The following is a 24,193-nucleotide window of genomic DNA, read 5'->3' on the forward strand; positions in this document are numbered from 1 at the left end:
TGTTCGTGAAATATTTCTGTATTCCGTGAAATCACTAGTAAAGTTTCTCTTAACTATCCTGATTATTTTCAAGTAATTAAACCCTTTTTGTTACAAAACTTGCCTCAAGTTGGTCAATTTGATATCCCATATGTCTAATTCTACATATTTCATTTGGCTATGAAAATTCGGGCAAAATGCATTTTGTGGTTTCTGGGGATTCTTGTTTCCGTTGAGCTCTAATATCTGACCAGAAAGAAACGAAGAAGAAGCTGTTATCGTCTTCCAGACACTTTTTGTTACAAAACTTGTCTCAAGCTGGTCAATTTGATATCCCAAATTGACATTTCGTTTGGCTATGAAAATTCGGACAAAATGCATTTTTTGGTTTCTAGGGATTCTTGTTTTTGTTGAGCTCTAATATTTGACCAGAAAGAAACAAAGAAGAAGCTGTTATCGTCTTCCAGACCTTTTTTGTTAGAAAACTTGTCTCAAGCTGGTCAATTTGATATCCCATATGTCCAATTTTTGACATTTCGTTTGGCTATGAAAATTCGGACAAAATGCATTTTTTTGGTTTCTAGGGATTCTTGTCTTCGTTGAGCTTAAATATTTGACCAGAAATAAACGAAGAAGAAGCTGTTATCGTCTTCCAGACCCTTTTTGTTACAAAACTTGTCTCAAGCTGGTCAATTTGATATCCCGTATGTCCAATTTTGGACATTTCGTTTGGATATGAAAATTCGGACAAAATGCATTTTTTGGTTTCTATGGATTCTTGTTTCGGTTGAGCGCTAATATTAGACCAGAAAAAAAAACGAAGAAGATGCTGTTATCGTCTTCCAGCTTCCCTTAAGTAAATGGAAAAATCTCATTGGTTTAATATCGCTGTATTGTAGAAAAATGCACCGAGTATCGTTCAAAGTTCATTTGCATTGGTCCGAAGGAGCTGTTTTGGATTATACATGCTGCGTTCCCCCCAGCGCTAGTAGGTTCGTGACACCTCGCGTCCGCGGTAGCGTAGCTGGCCGCCGAGTGCCCTCAGCTCCGAGGCGGCCCTGTGGTGGCGCCCCAGCCCAGAGGAGGTGCCGGGAGGGCTCCGAGCCCCGACCGGCGGCGCTCGTGCGCCGTCGCCCGCGACGTCGGCGTCGGCGGCGGCGGCGGCGGGCGGCGCGCACTGCCCGGCGCGTCTCGGAGTGGGCCGGATCGGTTCGGTCCGGGAGAGGAGAGGAGAGGCGAGGAGCAGCGGCCAGAGCTCGGCACAGATCAGCACGCCCCCGGATGGCGCCCAAAATAACGCGAGCGCTCGCCAGAGTGCCGCTAGGCACCAGTGCTCGCCGCGGCCTCGCCATGAAACCCTACGCCTTCGTCACCATCAACAAGCAGTATGGGTGAGTTGCGCGCACCGCGCACCGCCACCGCGGCAGCTGCACCGGGCCGGGAGGTCGCGCCGATACGTTTTTTGGCCTCGGTGCGGCGTGCCCCCCTGTAATACAAAGCGCTGGCGCCGCTCGCCGCGATCCCCTCCCACGCCGATGAGAGAGCGGCCAGCAGGCACCAGGCCACACGACAGCCGCTAATACCATCGCTTACTGTCGCCTCGCTACCGGGGGACACGTGCTCGTATTACAAAATCCGACGATAAAAACGGCAGCTCTGATTCCACCGCAGTGTGCCTTCGGCGGTGCTGGTTACTCGTGCTCAGAGCAAACCACTACACACTGGATGACTTCTATAACGGCGGTTTTATTTCTTGAATGGTGTTGCGTGTTTGACAATATTTTGATACAAACAAGTCGGCAGTTTAGAGAGCGAGTGATTGCGTACTCAAAATTCAAATTTTGTGAGGTGTAATAATATGAGCGTGGAGTACGCTTATGCAGATGCATATGCTCCATTCTCTGCGAAGCAATCATCGAATATCGAGGTAGAATATGCCTTTCCCTTGATCTCCTGGCTTTCTGTAACATTTCCCAACGTTTTTGGCACAAGCTCCACAGCAAATTTTACCAAGCATATTATTTCGCTTATTTTCTGCATTCTGAAAATTTGTCAAAACTATGCTGGTGCAGAATGAGATTTTCACGCTGCAGTGGAGTGTGCGCTGATATGAAACTTCCTGGCAGATTAAAACTGTGTGCCGGACCGAGGCTCGAACTCGGGACCTTTGCCTTTCGCGGGCAAGTGCTCTACCAATTGAGCTACCCAAGCACGACTCACGCCCCCTCATCACAGCTTTACGTCGGCCAGTACCGCGTCCCGAGTTCGAGTCTCGATCCGGCACTCAGTTTTAATCTGCCAGGAAGTTTTATGCTGGTGCAGTTTAAAAGAAAATACTGCATCTTCGTGGAGCAAAACGGGAATCCCCTTCCTTACGAGAGGTGTCCGAAAAGTTTCTGTATGTTTGTTTACAAACTATCTATAATTTAACATACACTACACCCCAAGATTCGTCACTACACTGCAAACGGAACTACTTATGAACGTCCATGAATGTGAACATCTGTCTTTAGTACAAGATGTAATGGAGAACCTTTCACAGACACACAAAAAGGAATAGTAATGAGACAGTAAGATACGTTTCGTCACTTGTGCAGCCCTAGCACCCGTAGCTGCTGTACAAATACTTTATTACCTGTATTCTATGTCTATCAACTTGCTGTAATGAACTGCTTCGTCCTCGTACCCGTTTCATTTTTTATTTAATAAAATCTTCGTCACTGGTTCCAATATCCTGGCAACTTTCACAAAACGCTTATAGCGAAAACAAAGTGCATTTTAGAAGTAGCGTTTATGGTACATGAATGATCATATATTTTATGAGGTTTAAACATTGGTGTTTCAAATAACTGACAGGTACGAACTGCATACAATTTTAAGCAGTTTAGATGACATAGCAGAAGCCTAATAAGGTTTCGTTACCACTTATCCCTTTTACGAGAATTCTCTCCTATCCATTTCCAAGTTATACGTCGCAATTGAATTTCCTCTACAACCCAGTCGTATATCTGTTATAAATTACTTTATATTCAAGTGTTTTAGTAGCGTTGTATTTCCGTCAAGAATGCTAGCTAGCTTGGCTCTAATTTGAGGGCCAACATTTTATTTTAGATAGCGGCTGGTTCGTGTGCCATTCTCTTAAACCTAGACTTAAAATAATTGTGGGTTGACGTATATATACTCATAGCGCATAGTTATAGTTTATGCATAAAATCTTGGACAAATTTAATGCGCGATATGTGATGCGTTCGCTCAAAAACAGTTTTGATTGCAATGATTGGTTACGAGATATGTTCACATTACGTTAGAAGGATCATACGAACATCCTTTCATATGGCCCAACAGAGAAGAACAGAATGAATTATATGATTTGGTAGATTTTGACACGAGGGAATCACGTGGCACACACCAAAGCTGAAACTGAACTGTTATCCAGGGAATCACTGACACAGACTTATATAATGTGGGGTGTTAGTTTTCTTAATAATGATTCCTCCAGTCGAAACTTATGTAAGGAGGATCGTAAGCAATGATGGGTTTTGAAGGTACTTTTCGTAGTTTCGAACATATTATGTTGAAGAACGTTTACGACCTTTTACAAATTTAAAAATGTGATTTACAATGGACAAAACCTTTATTGGGCATAGTTACATTTTTGTAAGCGAAATGCTGCTCTTATCAAGTTCTGTAATCGATTACATTCTTTTCAGTTCAGTTAAAGTACTCAAAAAATATTGTTATTGCTTGATTTGCTTATGAGCATCTCCAAACCCTCTTGTTAGTCTTCTTATTTACCGTAATGAACTTTCGAATTTAGATGTTGAATATGTCGTCAGCAAGGGTCATTATGTTCATCTGAGTTAAATACATTTATACATGTTTTACATGTGTTGTACATAAATATATAAAAATTTGAAAACAACCCACATATAAGTCCATCCCTGGCATAGACCTGTGATCTATCGAAGTAATTCTTTCAATATTTTGCGACGCGTCTGAACAAATAAAAGCCTCCTTCCCCTGGCCCTTTCCCTTTCCGTCTTTACTGTTTCTAATTTCTGCCTATGGAACCTCAGATGCCAAAAAAATACTATAAGATTTTCATTGGACTTGAGAGGGTGAAGGCTGTAATGATTTTCTCTGGAGAATAAGACATGATACATTCGCTATTTTACCATCATACATCTTTTCGGATGAAAACACACATGGATCAAACAATTCAGCGTACAGTAGCTCAAGTATAAACTGCCTTGTTTTCTTTGCTGCTAGACGTGATTGCAGCAGAGTATTGGGTTGGTACTTCTTGCTGAGTGTGGTTCTGAAATTTGAATGGGAATAGTATGGGGGGGGGGGGTTGGGAGGGGCGAGGGGAGAGGGGAGTGGAGGAGGGCAGCGTATGATGTAAACGTCTGCGAACAGAAATACACTTTGTTTTAGTCAGTCAAGAGAGACAACTGTTATGCTGTAAAGTTAAGGTTATTTTGCGCGCACAAGTAGTGAGGCTTTATGTAGTACTGTGTAGAAATGTCTGCCGATGGGCTTGTGAGGCGTGAACTGTGTTAGGACTATGCGAGTTCCATACGGTTCTATATAGTTGCACTTAGTGATTATAGACGTTTCAGTGTCATTCAAAACTTATGTGACGTTTCGGCTTTTTTTTCACTGCTCAGCACAGACTCATTTTATAAAATGCCGTCAATGAGGCTATGAATAAGTTTATACAAACATGCAGCAAGCTTCATAAATTGCAGCTATCCATTCTCGAGCAGTACGGTAATTTTGCATGCCTTCCCTTACTATAAAGCGAGTGGAAGACGAAACGCTTCCGTTTCACTCTGCAGTGGTTTCAGCAGCCTGTACACGGTAATTCATATACACAAAGGTTTCATACATACTCACTATATTATTGCAGTGTTTAGAGAAACGCTATTAAGTCTATACCTGCTTCATTGCACTTTTACCAGCTTTGTTCCGTATCGTGACAATGAGCATGCACATGGTGCCATTCCAAATCTTGAATTGGTTACGACAGTGAGACATTTAGCTGTTCTCTGTCTCATTTAGCAGTAGTAAACCTGTTTTATGACACTTCCATTCACTTTGCATATAACTTTCAAAATATATCCATGTTGCTCCTTCTGAGACAGCATAGATTATCTACACTGCAGTAGACTATACTTATTCCACTGGCCAATGATCTGGGAATGTTTCCGGTCTGCATTATATGACGTCGGTCCCTATTCAACTGTTCTATTCTCATCTCCTGACAAACGGTATAACAATTAACTGGGTAACAAAGCGCTCATCGTAATATTATACTGAAATAAAATGGTCATATTGCGTTGGTGGCCGGGAAAGTTTGCCTGCTGAGTTGCAAGTCTTTTCAGTTGACGCCAAACTGGGCGACTTGTGTGTCAATGGTGTTCAAATAATAATGAAGGCAATACAACACCCACTGCGAGCGGAAAAAAATATCCGATTTGGCCGAGAATCGAACCCGCGTCCGCTGTATGACAGTCATACACGCTGACACTTCTTTTTTTCCTTAATTTCATTTTGTTCGTAGTTGATTGTTGTATTTGTTCGGGCGGACATCCTGTGACACTTGTTGAAGTTCATCGTTGATACATTAACTCAGTTTTTTTTTTTTTTATTACAGAGAGCAGCTAACCCTCTGACCGAAGACGGTGAACTACCTTGCGGGCAAGACTCAGCTAAGAGGGCAGGCGATATTACAATCATCGTCATAAACAGAGCTGCGCCTGGAAAGACAAGGCCAATTGCAGTTATTGTTGGCAGGCGAATAGATGGTGCTACACATGTGGGATTTATTACACTTTCAACGACTTTGAACGACCAATGTTTATTGCGCTACATGGCCACAAAATATACATGTTATAACGTCAGACCCCTATAATTGTGGATACATGTGTACAGATACATCGGCAGGGAGTTGTACAGGCCAGGGATACAGTCCTGTCGTAATCCATCTCATACCGCGTGCACCTGAGCGCGCAGTTACAACAGACAGGTGGGTAGAGTTGGGGTCCTGATGGGACGCTCCATGGCACCCCACACATTCTCAGTCGGGGGGAGATCGGGAGATGCGGCTGGCCGTGGCAGGATATCCACATCTGCTAGGCGTGCACGGAAGGGGACAGCAGTACGAGAAAGAGCACTGTCCTGCTTATGGGCGTTCACGAACGGCAGAGCCACTGGTTGCACCGTACGGTTGTGACAGAGTCCGTTAGGAATACTAACGGTGAACGACACCATAGGATGTCGTTCCCTACACCGTCATGCAAGGCTGACGGAACGTTTGGTGGGACCACAAACCGCTCTTCGTGGCGGTCTCTACTGTGTCTTCAGACACGGACGCGGTAGCAGTCGCCTCCAAGGCAGAAGCAGGACTCGTCACTAAAGCTGACCCGCTGCCAGCCTGCAGCGCCCCTTGTCCGTCGTTGCCGACACCAGGCGACTCGGGAGCGATGCTGCTGGGGTATGAGTGTCAGGCGTAGTAACGATCGGTTTCCAGTAAGTCTTACTTCATGCAACAGTCTGCCAATGATACTAGCACTTTACGGGACGTAGCATAGAAGGCAGGGCGACGCGCTCATTGGGCCCTATCGTTGCCGCTAGATCTGTTCGCGCGTCGCTGACAATCTACCGGTCCTCCCTCCTTGTGATGCATATCGGACGCTCGGATTCTACATGTTGTGCACGCTTGCCTGCCCGTATTCATTGCCGCGCAGAGCGGGCAATAGTGGTGTCCGTACCACCGGATGGCCCAACGATGCGGCCCCTCTCGGACTCGTCTAGCTGGGCAGCTCGTTGTAATTGTCGCTTGGGTACATTGCACGTTCAGGTGATGCTCTAGTGACGATACGCTCTATCGTACAGGCCGCTTGGGATCTCTCTCTTATATCAACCGCTGCACACGTTATTATGCCCCTACCTACACTCCCCTTTCGCAGTGGATCGATGGATCTGAAATACTGATTAGGAGACAGCAGTGGTTTCAGTGAGTTGTTAAAGCATTTTTTTTAAATATAGTGAGAGAGGTAGAGATTTCATGACAATTTTATTTTAAAGTGGCAGTTGTTAGATTATGATGTTATGTTGTGGCCATGGAGCGCAATAAACATTGGTCCTTCAAAGTTGAAAGTGTAATAAATTCCTAATCTTCCGCCTATTTTAATGACTTCTCCAATCAGCACATTTCACGTCCCCCAAGTTACTGCACACTTCAGTTGTACACAGGATGGCTGCTTGCCTCAACGCAGACACATTTTAAGACGCAAATTTATGATCTGCGCTATTTTTCAGTCCTATAGAGACATCAGAAAACTCGATAACACTCTAGCTATGTCCTCCGATTCCAAAGTTAGCGGATGATTTTTCTCGGATACAAAAATTTGCTAGAGGAGTACACAATACCCAATAAAAAAGTCTGTTCTGTACACGTTAGCAAATAATTTACTAACAAATGTTCAAAATGGTTCAAATGGCTCTGAGCACTATGGGACTTAACTTCTAAGGTCATCAGTCCCCTAGAACTTAGAACTACGTAAACCTAACTAACCTAAGGACATCACACACATCCATGCCCGAGGCAGGATTCGAGCCTGCGACCGTAGCGGTCGCGCGGTTCCAGACTGTAGCGCCTTTAACCGCTTGGCCACCACGGCCGGCACTAACAAATGTACTGGAAACGGTAGGCAGTAGTGAATTTTGTAACTGCTTCTTCAAGTACGGATATCCACATTGGACAAAAGTCAGTAGCCCACAGATTTGTTACGTGAGGTATTTGAATTTTTAAATAGTTGACATTTTTTCCTTCTTGTACATTCGAAACATTGCCAGTGTCCACTTACTGTTATTAAGCTACACGTCCTTTCCCCGCAACATTTAGTCTCTTATTTGCCTTCCCAGCCCTCCCCTTTCTCTCCATCATAACATACACATTAAAAAATTCACTTTTTGCCCAATGACTGAGAACAAACATTTACTCTGATTTTACACTCTAACCATACACATATTTGTTTGTGACAACAGGTTTTTTCAGAGAAACAATAGTGTCCATTAGTTCACGATAATAAATAAAGCTCAAACGTTAAATTCTCTTCTTTAGTGCTTCAAATCGTACTTCCAATGTCAACAAAGAAGTCTTTTAACTGAATAGTCTGCTTCAAACTAACGTATTACCCATTTGCTGTCCTTCTACCAGCTATCCAAGCGATCACCTTGAGAACGTTTTATCCCCAGCTTGTTACCATTTGAACTGGATAATACATGATAGTTAGGAGTACAGTAAGGCAAATGATATTCAGTTAGGAAGTTGAAGCGTACTCTGCATGTCCCTTTTCCGCAGTTAGTATTAACATGAGTCACTAGTTGACTTCTGGAAGAACAGCATATCACTACTGACTTCCTTCACAACGCACATGAAGTTATTCTCCTCCTTGCTCTAATTCTGCCTGGAGTGCAATGCTCTTACAGCGTTACTCACGTCTACAATGTACTCTCTCTAATGTACTACTGCGACGGTGTACTAATTGCAGTGAGACGTTGCTGTCGTATCATTCGTTTCCACAATTTCCACAATAAACAAAGATCAGCTTCGTGGAAGCGGTTCCATGAAGAACTTATGTCTTAAAAACGGCAAGTAAGAAGCGATTCAACACCAGACTAATTGTTTTCACGTGAGAATGGAATACTCCGAACTTAAACCCTGATGATAGTCATTCCATTAACTACAAAGGAAATAATTTTGCAATATTCATATGTCGCCACCAGGACAAGCGTGACATGCCGGACGGTACCAACAGCTACTTGTGCTACTGACAACGCCGGCGCGGTGGTGGATTTTCTTTCTCCATATTTTTTCGATTACAAAAGGACAGAAATTCCCACACGACAAAGCAGAAATGCTTAGAGCGACTAGTTGAGTAGAACAACGAGGAAAATTTCGATACTAAAACTAAACCTGACAATACAGATGTTTCTGACTATTGTACCATGCTATTATTTATTACACTTTCAACTTTGGACAGTTTGTTTATTGCGCTTCATGGTCACAAAATGTACGTGTAATAATGTCGGACCCCCATAATTGTGAATACAAGGGTCCAGACACCGTGGCAAGGAGTTACTAATTAATTCCACAACTATGGGACCTGTACAAGTCTTGAGTACGAGTTAGCGGTACTAACCGCTGTTACTCACCGACCGTGGTCCTGTTGTTACACTAACTAGGAGCACGTTGTTGTTTTCACAGAATTAAATGTATTGTACGGATCACTGGATAGAAAAGAATTAGAAAGACGGGGAGTTGTGTCATTTGAAAGACCTCTGAGGCTGCAAGATAAGAGCCATGGCGAAAAAAACTAGTGACCACAAGAATGGCAGATAGAAAGTTAGGATTTTCTGATAGCGAGAATGAACAACATAGTACTAATTTAAGACTGTGGAAGCCGCAGACGTTTGATTTCAAGTGGCCACCTTTTAAAAATAAAAACAAGGGGACACATGAACGAGACGCGAGAGTTGTTAAATCTGCCACCCATCCGCAGAGCTTTTCATCTGCTTTCATTTGTTTTTACTTTAGTGTCAAAAATTTAGCATCAAGGAGAAAAACATGGGTATATTTCCTAAAAAGGATGCCGGAACGCTGTGGCACTAGATAAGGCTTAATCACAAAATCCAAATTCTCCTTGGAAGTCGACAGTGTCCGTAAAATGTACTTACAAAAGTTATGAAACAGAGAGCCGCATTAAAAACAAGAGAGAGAGAGAACAGTGACAAAACAAGAGCATGTCTTTACAGCAGCCAAACAGTTAATATAGGACATCGTGAATTACCCCCTGTTTCTGTACATGCTTGGTAGTGACTTGGCCTGCGTTTCAAGATAGAAAATAAATACCATTCACTGACTTTTTGTTTGTATACAAACAGCTGTATTTCTATCTTATTTTAATTGCAATAGATTTGGAAGCCAGAAAGATTCATATTCAGGTACATAATGTAGGAATCAATGTACAGCACATTCGATGTATAGTATATATCATATGAAAATGAGACAGCTCATCGATTCCACATTTCTTCCATCTAAAAGTATGAAAACATTGAAACTGATAGAACAATTGAGCTGCGATGTTTTCAGACTTCATCACTACCTCAACTATAAAATTATTAGTAGCTTATTTTGTATCGGTTTATTAAATAGGTCTTTTGACAGTCGTTCTCATTCCAGACAAACAGCTGCACAGAGATAAGGAAGAGCCTTTGTTGCAGCAGCCGGTTTATAATTTCCCTCCTACACAAGCTCTAAAATTTACATCCACAGACGAATCTAACAGCCCATGCGGTAGATATGTTCGCTTTCGACGAATCATCATAGTAGCATTATATGGAAGTTCTTTATGAAAACATGTCTACACTAAAGATACAAATGAAAAAATAGACAAATATTTACAGTACATCTGAGTGTTAGGAGTATTCTTCATACGGCTAACGAAAAAAATTCCTGTAGTAGAGCTGCACCATTTTTAGATTGAAGTCAGTTGACAGGCATACCTGCTTAAAGGAAGTCCCTCTAACTAAGGGCTCACCTTCAGAGAACGTCATGTTTCCAAGTAGAGAAGGAATTAGCATATTCATCAAAGTATAAGAGGTATTAGAGATAAAGTTAGTGAACTGCTTATAGATGTTGACTGAAATTATTGGTATATCAGAGCACCACTTAGATAATTAGACAATTGAGAGGCTACCTTTAGCAGGATACAGATTAGCTGGCTGTGTTTCAAGGAGTTCCTTGTGGGGTGGGGGAGTGGCTATCTACGTAAAAAACAGTATTCCATTCGAGTCCATAGAGGTATCACGGCACTGCACTGAACAGAAATTTGAATGTTGTGCTGGGGTAGTTAAATTTAGTGAAACTAAATTTCTAATTGTTGTTTATAGATCCCCTAACTCTGACTTCAAAGGAGCATTTCTGCTCCAGCTAAAGAGGGTTCTTGATTCACTTTGTAAGAAGTACCAGAAATTAGCTATATGTGGTGACTGCAATATAAATTTTGTGTATGATGGTGCAAGAAAAAGCAAGTTGGTAGTCTCATAAATTCGTATGATCTCATGCAGACTGTGTTTTTTCCAACTTGGGTGAAGGGGCGCAGTAGTACAGCCATAGACAATATTTTTATTCATTCTTCATTACTAGATGGGCATTCTGTTAGTAAAAGGGTTAATGGCCTTTCAGGCCATGATGCAGAAATTTTAACATTAAAAGGCCTTAGTACTCGAACAAATGTCACATTTAATTACAAGCTATGTAGGAAAGTTAATCCAACAGCAATAGAGAGTTTTTTAAACCTTGTTAAGGAACATGAGTCGCAGGATGTTTATAGTGATAATAACATAGATAAATATAATGTTTTCCTTAACACACTTCTCATGCTCTTTGAGAGTTGCTTTCCATTAGAACGTTCTAAACGAGGTACTAGCATTAATAGGCAGCCCGGGTGGGCTCACTAGAGGGATAAGGATATCATGTAGCACAAAGCAGGAATTATATCAAAATGTTAGAAGCAGTCACAATCAAGCTATAGTAGCCCATTACAAACAGTATTGTAAGGTGCTTAAAAATGTTATTAGGAAGGCAAAGAGTATGTGGTATGCAAATAGAATAGCTAATTCACAGGATAAAATTAAAACCATATGGTCAGTTGTGAAGGAAGTGTCTGGTCAGCAGCACAAGGTCGACAATATGAAGTCAGTTCGCAGTAAAAATATTTCTGTTACTGATAAATCAGATATATGTACAGTGTTTAACAATAATTTTCTGAGCATTGCTGGTGAATTAAATAAAAAATTAGTTTCTACAGGAAATCGTATAGCTTTCTTGACAAATGCCTTTCCAAGACTGATGTCTGAAATATTTCTCTGTGATACAGATAAGAGGGAGATTGAGTCAATAATTAAATCACTGAAGACTAAGGACTCTAATGGTTATGATGGAGTGTCTAGCAGAATATTGAAGTACTGTGCTGCACATGTTAACCCTGTATTTAACCATATTTGTGATTCCTCCTTTAGGAATGGTCAATTTCCTGAACGATTAAAGTACTCAGTAGTAAAGTCGCTTTATAAAAAGGGAGAATGGGGTAATGTAGACCATTTTAGACCTAATTCTATGCCATCAGCGTTTGCAAAAGTTATTGAAAAGGCTGTGTGTGTAAGGATAATTGAGCATTTGATATCACACGATTTGATATTAAATGTACAGATAGGCTTTAGAAGTCGTTTAACAACTGAAAATGATATTTTCTCTTTTCTCGGTGAGGTATTGGATGGGTTAAATAAAAGGTTTCGAACGATAGCCATATTGCTTTTTTATTTAACTAAGGCGTTAGATTGTGTCGATCACAAAATATTGCTCCGGAAGTTGGACCGTTACGGAATATGGGGAGTAGTTCACAATTGGGTCACCTCTTATTTTAGCAACAGATATCAAAAGGTCATTATTTACAGTGTTGAGAATGGCTGTGATGGGGGGTCTGAGTGGGATAAAGTCAAGTGGAGGGTGCCCCAAAGATCAGTGTTGGGGCCACTATATGCCCTGTAGTATTATGGGTAACTCTTATTTCTGTTTCACGATGACGCTAGCTTGGAAGTAAAGGATGTTGTGTGCAATATTGGCTCGGTTTCAAATACTGCAGTTCATGACCTAAGTTCATGGCTTGTAGAAAATAAACTAACGCTAAATCACAATAATACTCAGTTTTTACAGTTTCTAACACACAATTCAACAAAACCTGACGTTTTAATTTCACAGAATGAGCATATGATTAGTAAAACTGTACTGTTCAAATTTCTAGGGGTTCAGATAGATAGTAAGCTGTCGTGGAGAGCCCACGTTCAGGGTCTTGTTCAAAGACTTAATGTCGCCAGTTTTACTATTCGAACCGTATCTGAAGTGAGTGATCGTTCTACATGAAAATTAGTCTACTTTGCTTATTTTCATTTGCTTGTGTCGTATGGTATTATACTCTGTGGTAACTCTTCCCATTTTAAAAGAATATGTTTGGCTCTGAAACGGGTGGTTCAGGCAATAAGTAGTGTAAGTTCACGAACCTCTTGTCGACCCCTGTTCGCGAGTCTGGGTATTTCCACATCGGTCTCGCAGTATATTATTCCTTAGTGTCATTTCTTGTTAACAGTATTAGCTTATTCCCAAGAATAAACAGCTTTCACTCGGTTAATACTCGGCAGAAATCAAACCTGCATTTGGTTCGGACTTTCTTAACTATTGCGCAGAAAGCAGCATCCATTTTCAATAAGCTACTACTTGAATTCAAAAATCTTAGCAGTAATCCACGTGCTTTCAAAACGAAACTGAAGAGTTTCCTCATGGGTCACTCCTTCTATTCTGTCGATGAATTCCTTGAAAAATTAAGCTGATTCTTGTTGTATTGTTGATTGCGTTTAATTAAACTTAGGGACTGACTTTTTTCGGTTTTATAAACATTTTATTTTTATCTGTTTTGACTTTTATGTTTTAATTTCATGTACTGACATCCTCCATGACCTTTGAGATTTGCTCCTCAATTTGGTCCTACGGAACTTTACGCGTGAATAAATAAAAATAAAATACGGGAAGCTCCGTACGTCCATCTTGATTAATGTCCATATCAGGACCCCGCCACCGTCGAAATAAGCTCTTGCCACGAAGTTCATCTCCTTGTACAGGCAACGATCATCTCTCCAGAGAAATGTGCAGTGAAATTTATATACTAAAGTGAAGTAGAATTCATCTGCCACATCCGTCTCCCTACATTCACTCATGAACCGATCTCTAAGTTGCTGCATTACAAGGGACATTTCATAAATAATGCACATTAATATTTTTTGTTTACACGCTTTTTTTGCTTTTTTGTTTGTTTTTCAGTATCACTTTACAGTCCTTTAATATAGTTTCCCTGCTTCTCTAAGACTTGATCCCAACGTGTCGGAAGCTCCATTATGACACCCAGGACACCACTTCTGTTCATCTGTCGAATGGCTCAGTTAACGGTGGTAGAAATCTCTTCCAGAGAAAGATAACGACGGCCAAGCATAGGATTTTTCCAATTACGGGAACAAGTTGAAATCTGGTGGACGAATGTTCGGATTGTATGGAGGATGCGGCAGCACTTCTGTATTCGCGCAGTTTTTGGGCTACAACATTGCCGATATGCGGGAAACCATTTTTGTGAAGAAAGAGCCTCGAGTAACTGAGGTCGGGTTTTGTACATTTTTCTCCGCAGGATTTGCGTGAAGTTAGAATAATACACTGCTGTAACACTTGTCCCACATGTGACTATCTGTCATGATGATTCCTTGGTGATCAAAAGCAAAAATCATCATTTACTTGAGCTTTGATTCATTGTATCGAAATTTTTTGGTGTGGCGTATCCGAAGCTCTCCATACATTGGACTCTGATTCCAGCTCCGGTTCAAAGTCTCGAATCCTCGTTTTATCAATAGCAACAATGCGACACAAGAGACCTTGACCTTCACGGTCAAATCGTTGTTTGAGCAAGGTTTCAATGACCAAGACTTTCTGCTTCCCTTCGGCAGCCAAACAGTATGGGACCCAACTCGTAGAAATTTTTCTCCTCTTCAAATCATTTGTCAAAATACGAAATACTCATGTTTGGGGAATTCCCGTGGCTTCAGAGTGTTGTCCATAAATCACACTCCGATCTTGTTCAGGAGCATCTACCACAAGTTTCACTCTTTGTTCATCTATTGACCTTTTTGGCCTTCCGGGTCTTGGATTATCGTCTATGCTCACACGGCCACAACTGAAACGATTAATCCAACATGAAACTCTACAAAGATCCACTGTAAACTCATGACAGACTTCACTTAATTCAATTTGGATTGCTGTCAGGTTTTTGCCGCGTAAAGTTTCGATCTTGATGTACGACCTCTGGTCTTCAACAATCTCAGTACCTGAGAATCCCTGCAGGAACTATTTCTATCTCTCCCCAATTCTATGTTAGAGTATACAGCAAAAAAACAAAGACACGAGCTTCTTCGTCAAGCTCCCAATAACATCTGACGTAATTTTCACTCTTGTTTCACCAAACAATCCACAGTAATACCAACGTGAGCATTATTTACGAAATGTCCCTCGTGCCATTGAACGTACTCGTGTTTATACTGGTGTCAGGAGAATACTCTGTGCAGAACACCTGTGCACAGAGCATCTGCTTCTAGCCTCTGGTAGACAATCTGTTAGAATACGTTAATTGCAGAGGTGACGTTAAGTACTGCAGATAATTGTCTTGCAGACGTTGTTGGTTTCCGTCATGAAATTAAGGGCAGGCACTATTGTGGAGGTACTTGCCCGCGACGAACGTTTGCTGTGAGTGAAAATTGCCGCCAGAGCCTTAAAATGAAACGCCGAGGGACACGCAATGCTCCTGAGACTACGTGTGCATTGGATCTGTTCCAAAGCGTGCGAGGAGTTTACTCCGCGCAACACAGTCCCCATGGCGTCTTTGCGGCATTATGTTGTAAACTTCAGCATGAGACAACACTTTGCCGACAACAATAGTGCAAACAGGGTTGCGACATCATACATATGATGCAATTATTTGTAGTTGAATAACTTACTTATTGGAAGCAGGAAGTAGTTTCTTACAATGCGGATAACGTAATTTCGCTTTCTGACAACATCTTTATGCTCATTCAGTTTACAGTGGTCGCTCCCGTTTCCGTTTTTCATTTTCTTCTTTTCTCCGATTGTGCTCAACTTTTGGAACTAGTGTATTTATCTCGGAGATACCTTAAACATTCATAAATGTGACGAATATAATAATCCTAAAAACATGGAATGCTTGTCGAAGGCAATAGAGGCTTTTCCAACTGATAAGAAATTGATGTTCTTCTTATAGTATTATCAAACAGTGAAGGCAGTGGTGATGATAGCAAAGATATGAGCAACATGAATGACATCATTAATCTACACGGACGGAAACGGAAGGAAACGATTAGAGGAAGCGTTTGTGGGAAAGCTATCACATAGCGAGGAGATGAAGCTTATGTGTTAAGTCGAATTTCATGTCGCAGAATTGAGGTGGTGGGTATGATGACTGATGTGGAAAAACCAAACATCGGATTCATTTTTTTTTATTTCATTTTTTCATCTTCCTTAGAACAGGCTTAATATTGCCTATTTCCTATTCTTTCCTACTCTTTTCGTATCAGCTTACTTACTACACTAAAATCAACAACATGCTGTATGAATATTACATCTTTCTCTTCCATACCCGTGGCCGTGTGAGCTCATTTGATATAGTGTCATTTTTATAGGTATTTATTACGTAGTTTGCATGTCGTTCTGGGTTTCAGCATTGTCAAGAGCATCTAGATAACGCAGTACTTTAAGGGACAGTTGAGCAGTGAGGAAGTTGCGTTGTGTGTATCGGTGGGATTGGTCTTATATGTACCTGTGTAGATACTGAATGAACACTTAGATCACCGGATTTACTCGGTGTTGATTGCAGATAAGTATTGTGATGAAGATTCAGGTCAGGGTACCTAGTGGATGTAAGTGAGCTTAATTAAAGTGCAGTTACAGTAATAGGGAGACACCAGCACGATCAGAAAGCTGCACTACATTAATATGGGAATTAATAAGCTGAAATATAGTAAAATTGGAATTTAGAGGTCAGTAACTTTATTTTTAAGCATTTAAGATGAAGAAAAGTTATGAGTGTCCGAAGTGTGTTTACAGAATCGGAATTAAAGGAACAGAATGGATGCAATAACAACAGCGGTGCACATGAACTAAAATGTCAATAAAAAATCTCCTAGTGATAAAAGTCTTTGATTTTCAATTACGTATATCACGTAACAGTTGTGGAGAACAGCAATATTAGCACGCAGTCGCTTTAAAGGGTAAAATATCTAAAGCAGGCGTTACTCATTGAATTAAGACTACAATTTTATAATAAAGTAGAATAAAGAACGGGTGAGAGTACGCTTGCATTGTTTTGTATATTGTAGTATATGATCCTTCTCCAAATTTCTGCCCTGTACCGATCTTCACAGTGTTAATTATCTGTGGTACTTCCACAAAGATCACTTTTATCTGGCACTTCTTTAGGCAAGGCTTCACAAGTACTTCGACCCTCATTTGTCCTTCGTATTTGCTCTTCATTTCATAATAATCTCACATTTTCACCATCCTTCTGTATTGCCAAACCTCAATTGTTTCCCACCCCTTTTTCTCATGTTTTGCTCCTGACGTAAAATTGCAGAAATTTCATTGTCAGTTATCTGTTCACATTAGAAACCAGTAAATGTGATCCGTTAGAGGTGTATCGAAATAGTGGTCCAGCAGTACCCGGAAGACGTGGGCCGGCCGCGGTGGCCGAGCGACTCTAGGCGCTCAGTCCGGAACCGCGCGACTGTTACGGTCGCAGGTTCGAATCCTGCCTCGGGCATGGATGTGTGTGATGTCCTTAGGTTAGTTAGGTTTAAGTAGTTCTAAGTTCTAGGGGACTGATGACCTCAGATGTTAAGTCCCATAGTGCTCAGAGCCATTTGTGGAAGACGTGGTGGAGAGCCTTTTTGACCAGGTTTTATGGAAACTGTAGCAGGATACTATTGGTTGAAGTTATTATGATCAGTAGGTCACTACTTCTAAATCGGTAGAGGTCGGTAGTAGTACTTCGAGTCGCCAGTATCCTGTGCGGCCGCAACCAACGTTACGGATCTAACAACAACAAATCTCTATGTAGCATTGCTGAGACAATTCCAGGGGGCAGTCGTCTCGCATTTCGCTGCCGGCCTTGTTTGTTTCAGACAGCGCGATTTAGCAATTGCAAATCCATTGCGGATGTTACAAATACCCTTTGAAACAAATTTGTTAGAAAACAAAGTGAAGCGAGGGGAGTAGTTAAGGTAGTTAACAATGCCGTCGATTTCTGCTTGTGAGAACTAATGCGTAATTTGTAGCAGTAAGTATTATGGTGGAAAACGATTGTGTCAGTAACAAAGCTGAACTGAATGTTTAAGCTTTAGTTAATTTCTTGTGTCTCTTCTATTTTCGAACTGATGCTCGGTACACACCGCATAACACAAGTGTAGCAGCAGCAGCAGCAGCAGGAGGAGCGAGGCAGCAAAGCGGAGCCAACGCCCCCAGCAACGGCCTGCCGCTCGCGGTAGTCTACGCGCCAAGCGGAGACAGCTTTTTCTGCTTTGTGCGACACCCTCAGTAAGCGACCAAGAAAAGTTCGAAAAAATAGCAGATATGCTGTAGAAGGAAGGAGCAGATGAGTATGTTGAAGACTGCAGAAGGCGTAATGGAGCAGCTGTTTCCTAGGGAATGGAGGGACTGTAATCATAACAGCGTCGATGAACCACAAGCTACTGCTGTACGCTGAGCTGACAAAGGTCATGGCAGAGCGATATGCAGATCTACAGATGGCTGTAGTATTGCGTACACAGGGTATAAAATGACAGTGCAGTGGGGGAGCTGTCAGCTGTGCGCAGGTGATTTCTTGATAAGGTAGGGAGCGGGGCACAGGGCTGTTGGCGTGGCGTGGAATGCTGAGCCGCAATTTCAGGATACAGTAAAAAAAAATATTTGACAAAACACACTGGTAACAACACAGTTATAGAATAATACTATCATAAGCAACCGGTGGAATACTCATGGCTACAGAATTAAATAAAAGAAAATTTTAAAAGCAAACAATTAAACAATTCTTGAGGGTGTGCAGGACAAACAAGCTAACGGCCCAAAACTTTAATGAAAACAGTATTACTGCAACACTGAGTTAAATCCGAAATAACAAAAAAAAAACCTTAACTATTGACGAACGAATTCTGACCCAGGCAGCATTAACACAGTTTATAGCAAGCTAGAAGATTTCAAACTATTCTATGTAAATTGTCTTAGCAGCAAAAGTCTCTATCACAGATGAGCAAACTGAGCAACCTGATTAAAAACCAAAGAATCTGAAGCTTACAGAGAAAAGCATAACAACAAATATCGGGTGATCATTACATAATGCAGTAGCCTGAAAAGAGTAAACACAAATTTGATCACTATTGCCGGGCCGGCCGGTGTGGCCGTGCGGTTCTAAGCGCTTCAGTGTGGAACCGCGTGACCGCTACGGTCGCTGGTTCGAATCCTGCCTCGGGCATGGATGTGTGTGATATCCTTAGGTTAGTTAGGTTTAAGTAGTTCTAAGTTCTAGGGGACTGATGACCTCAGATGTTGAGTCCCATAGTGCTCAGAGCCATTTGAACCATTTTTGAACTATTGCCGGTTGGCGTTCAATTTCGTGTACGAGACCCGACCATAAACAACACCCAGCATGGGCTCTACACGACAGCAGCTTCTATAATACAAACAAAACCAACATTACTATACACTTCACCGTAACGGTAAAATACAGGATCATCAAGGTAAAAAGCAAATTTAGGTAAGTTTCGGATCAAGGATTCTTAAATTCGGTATTGCCTAATAAACTGGAGCTAAAGTTGATGTCAATTCTGCCGTTGAGACAGCTTGAATCAAGTTAACATTCGTGAAAGGTAATATGCAGAGCCACTCAGGTCTTTTACTTTGTAAAGAACGAAAAACCTGTACGCAGTGTTAACTACCAAGAATAGCGCCCTTTGAGGGCACAAGGTTTTCAACAAGTAAAAACATCCCATAGGCGGACAGTGGCGCAGCAAAATTCAACTAAAGTTGAAAGTTAATCATTAGCTCGCGGGCGAGGAATTCACTGACAGATCGTGAAAGTAAGAGTTCACTCAGATAAGATACAAATTCGCCGAATGTCGGCCCGAGCTGACAGCAAACAAGAACTGATAGCAAAATCAGCCAGGGCGCAAGTCAGTTAACTCCACTTGCGATTAACAGTGATGCGAACTCAAGTCTCAAGCCATTTAGAAGAACACCCTTCTAACAAACAGAGTGGCCACACGGAGCAATCCACAAGACAAATAGCTCGCCCTTTGAAAATTAATCCAGGGAGTTGCCGTAGATGTACAAGTCAGGACAAACTCCGGGGGTCTCTTCACAGCACAAAGGGGAAACTACTCCTCAACAGAGCCCATGTTTACTGGTCACTGCAGCCACACTCCACTTCCGCTCGCCAACAGCCACAGCAAGGACAGCAACAGTGCTACACAGCAGCACACCACGCGCCGGGCCCCGCATAGCAAGAGGGCGCTAGCCAACCAGCGCGCCGCGAAGCATATCGTTCAGACGGAAAAAACTCCGCGAAAGCAGGAGCATCGCAGAAGGTCACTGCACATTGCTGTAAAAAAGTTTCCGACTTGATTATAGCGGCATGACGGGAATTAACAGACACGGAATGGTAGTTGGAGCTAGACACCTGAGGATTTCCATTTCGGAAATCGTTTGGAATTCAATATTATGGGATCCACAGTGTCAAGAGTGTGCTGAGAATACCATATTGGGGCATTACCTATAACCGCGGACGACGCAGAGGGCTACAGCCTTCAGTTAACGATCGAGTGCAACGGCGTCTGCGTGGAGGCCTCAGTGCTAACAGACAAGCAGCAGTGCGTGATATAACCACATAAATCGATTTGGGACCCACGACAAACGTTCCCGTCAGGACAGTGCCTTAAAATTTGGCGTTAATGGGCTGTGGCAGCGGACGACCGATTCGAGTACCTTTGCTAACAGCACGACATTGCCTGCAGCACCTCTCCTTCGCTCATCACCATATCGGTTGGACCCTAGACGACTGGAAAACTGTGGCCTGGTCTTACGAGTACCGATTTCAGTTGGGAAGAGCTGCCCTCGAGTGTAGCGCAGAGCCCTTGTAGCCATGGACCCATGTTGTCAACAAATCATTGTGCAACCTAGTGGTGGCTCAATAATGTTTTGGGCTATGTTTAAATGAAATGGATTTGGTCCTCTGGTCCAACTGAACCGATTATTGATTGGAATTGGTTATGTTCGGCTTGCAGCCATTCATGGATTTCATATTCCTAAACAACGATGGAATTTTTATGGGTGATAATGCTCCATTGACAAGGCCAGAAATGTTCGCGATTGGTTTGAAAAACATTCTGGACAATTCGAGAGAATGATTTGGCCACCCAAATCGCCCGAGATGAATCCAGTAGAGCATGTATGGGACATAATCAAGAGGTTAGTTCGTGCACTAAATCCTGGTCTGGCAATACTTTCGCAATTATGTACGGCTATAGAGGCAGCATGGCTCAATATTTCTGCAGGGGACCTTCAACGACTCGTTGAGGCTATACCACATCGAGTTGCTACACTACGCCAGGCGAAAGAAGGTCAGACACAATCTTAGGAGGTATCCCATGACTTTCGTTACCTCAGTGTAGCTGTGGGCAGGGAGAACGATAGTCGCATATACACAAGGAAAACTACTTAATGATCAAAATTTATATTTAGTGTAATTTTACGTGTTATTCTTTCAGCTAAAAAACTGAAAAAAGTAAGTAGTAAGACACACGAAACTACAGGAAAATACCAGACATTGCATATTTTCTGAAAATTATTCGTTTTAAATATCGTCTGTTGAATATTATGAAAACCTGCCTGCGAACTAACACTTTGCAAGTGTTACATTTCATATCAAGTGAGTTCTATTTCTTACGGCTGCTCTACATTCCTATAAGTTGTTTCGTTTATTGAAACATACTTGAGACTTTACATATCTCCATAAAGACCTGGAGCAGTTGAGTCTGAGGTTTAGAAGGCTATTCAGTGTCATCAAAGCCCGATATCACACGACTGGGAAATATGTGTCGCAATAATTTCCTTGTTTCAAGTCTTAGGTGGCTTGTTCAACCGTCTTGCAGAAAGAACATATCCCTGAAGTTGGAGACATGCATGCACGTGGCTGTAGCCCTGGAATAAAAAATTCTCTAAGTATTTGTCTGTAAGTATGGCCATTAACAGTTGCTGTAACACCACTGAAGTTTCCAAAAAATGTAAGCGTATTATCTATAATGTTGATATTGCACACCAGACAGTAACTTGGACGCTGATGAACCTATGCCGGGTTTGCCTAGTCCATAATCTCACATTCTGTACGTGTAAGACGATAAACGGAAGTGTGCATCATCAGTCATTATGAGCCTCTCTCCAAAATTGTGATTGGCTTACTTAAATCCAGTCACAGAGTTAAATAGCGACAAATGACTTTAAAAGTCATCTGGCTTCAACTTGTGGGATACCTGAAGTTTATATGGAAACATGTTCAGATATTTTCTCAGGTTTTTGCTTACCGTTTCTCTACTGACACCAGTTTCTCGTGACAATCTTTTGCAAATTTCTTTGGGCTGTTTGTAATAGCAGCTCTCATCCTTTCAACGTTTCCTTCATCGTGCACAGATCAGCGCCTACCCGAACGTTCGGTATCAGTTCCATTGCCACTGGTTCTATGCGATTCAACATATCGCAGAACTGACTTTCGAGAAGGTCATGCACACCCACTAAACGTAGCGCCAAACCTTTTTTCAGCAGCGGTAAGTGAGTAATTGCTAGCAACATAAAATTTCACTATTGCTGCTCTCTCTTGTGCACTCCACCATTCCATGTTACATCACTACAGTTCACAAGTCTTGATCTTTATTTATACCTGAAAAGAAACAGAAAAAATAGTACAGTACCACAAAATTATCAATGTAAACCTGGTCATTAATTAATTGTCACTCTGTATATCAATAACAGTGACAATCCGGAAATATTAAGTGCATCTCGTCAACAGTTTCCGAAAATTTAAAGCGTTACACCACATTCGTTTACTAAGATATTCAATTTTTTTAATAAAACGAACACGTTGACTAACAGAAGCAGAAATTTATTTAATCAGCAGAATTACAGCCTGCTTTTCCTGAGCGTTGGTGGTATTTTAGTCAAATCTGTCAAGTCAAAGGTACGAGCGGTGCTGGTAAGGCAGCGTGGATCGTTTTGGTCAACAGGAGGGTAAAAGACATTACAGGTGCTTTTATTTATAGTAGCGATAATGAATACCAGATAAAGTGAAGAAGTTGCACTACCGTTTATCCTTAAAAAGAAGTAGTTAGAAACGGCAATGGGTACTGAAAACGAACAGTTGATCCATTTTGTGTCGTAGCCTGAAACAAATGACGGAGGTTACGGTCGCCAAGGGCGTAAGATATTGTTTCCAAAATTTGCAGTAAGTCGGTAGCCGATATAAGCGTGAAGAGCGAACATTACGGCTACAAGTAACTTGAGCTCAGATTAATAGCAATGGACAAAGCCAGAATCGTCTTAAACAGCAAGACACACACGTAATCAGTTCCAAAATCGTTGTCCAGGTCCAGAAAGGTGAGATAGCAGTTGTAATCGGCTATCGGTGTAACATGGGCTTCAATGGAGAGATACTAACTGTGCATACAGCTGCGTGGCCGGATATTTATTTCCTCTACCTGGCCAACGGTTATGTGACATATTTCGCTGGTCTCTGAGTCGCGTCCGTCGCAAGCGGAAGCGGAACTACCTGCTAGATGGATATTATTGCAGCCGCTCTCTCAGTAGCTCCATATCGCTGGAGTGGCGAAATATTTGACCATTCCTCAGAATTAGCAAATTGGCACAGTGGTAAGCCTCTGGGCTCGTATCTAGCAGCTAGGTTAATACACATCTAATAACTACTATTCAAAAATTAAATCATTTTCCTACACAGTTTCAGATGGATGCCTAAAATATTCCTTCAACAGAAAGCTTGCCTGGAACTTTAAGCCGGCCGGTGTGGCCGTGCGGTTCTAGGCGTTTCAGTCGGGAACCGCGTGACCGCTACGGTCGCAGGTTCGAATCCTGCCTCGGGCTTGGATGTGTGTGATGTCCTTGGGTTAGTTAGGTTTAAGTAGCTCTAAGTTCTAGGGGACTGATGACCTCAGATGTTAAGTCCCATAGTGCTCGGAGCCATTTTTTTGGAACTTTAACGGGAATGGTGAGAGCTGTTTCATTTTACATCCAGTTTCGGTCGAAAAAATGCGCAATTTGTTGTAGGACATCGTAGGATGTTCTAGATTCAGCCCTTATTAGTTTCATGAACTCCGATAGGTGAAGGTGCTATACGTAGCCATCACCGTGTCTGCAACGGTGCAGCGTTCCAAGCAGAGAGCTGTCTTTCAGTCTGTTTTGGCGGAAAATCAGGACACCACAGAT

General features: G+C 41.9%; 1 protein-coding gene across 1 annotated transcript in view; it reads left to right on the top strand.

Moving 5' to 3' along the window:
• The first annotated feature begins 1,137 nt into the window (after nt 1-1,137).
• The window catches only part of LOC126457292 (aquaporin-11), a 229,819-nt gene continuing 206,763 nt past the window's right edge, over nt 1,138-24,193 (top strand). Inside the window, exon 1 of the mRNA XM_050093464.1 lies at nt 1,138-1,370. Coding sequence (XP_049949421.1) covers nt 1,261-1,370 — 110 coding nt within the window. The 5' untranslated portion in view covers nt 1,138-1,260. The remainder of the gene's footprint in view (nt 1,371-24,193) is intronic.

This window comes from Schistocerca serialis, chromosome 2 (genome assembly GCF_023864345.2).
Source record: "Schistocerca serialis cubense isolate TAMUIC-IGC-003099 chromosome 2, iqSchSeri2.2, whole genome shotgun sequence".
Taxonomy (NCBI): domain Eukaryota; kingdom Metazoa; phylum Arthropoda; class Insecta; order Orthoptera; family Acrididae; genus Schistocerca; species Schistocerca serialis.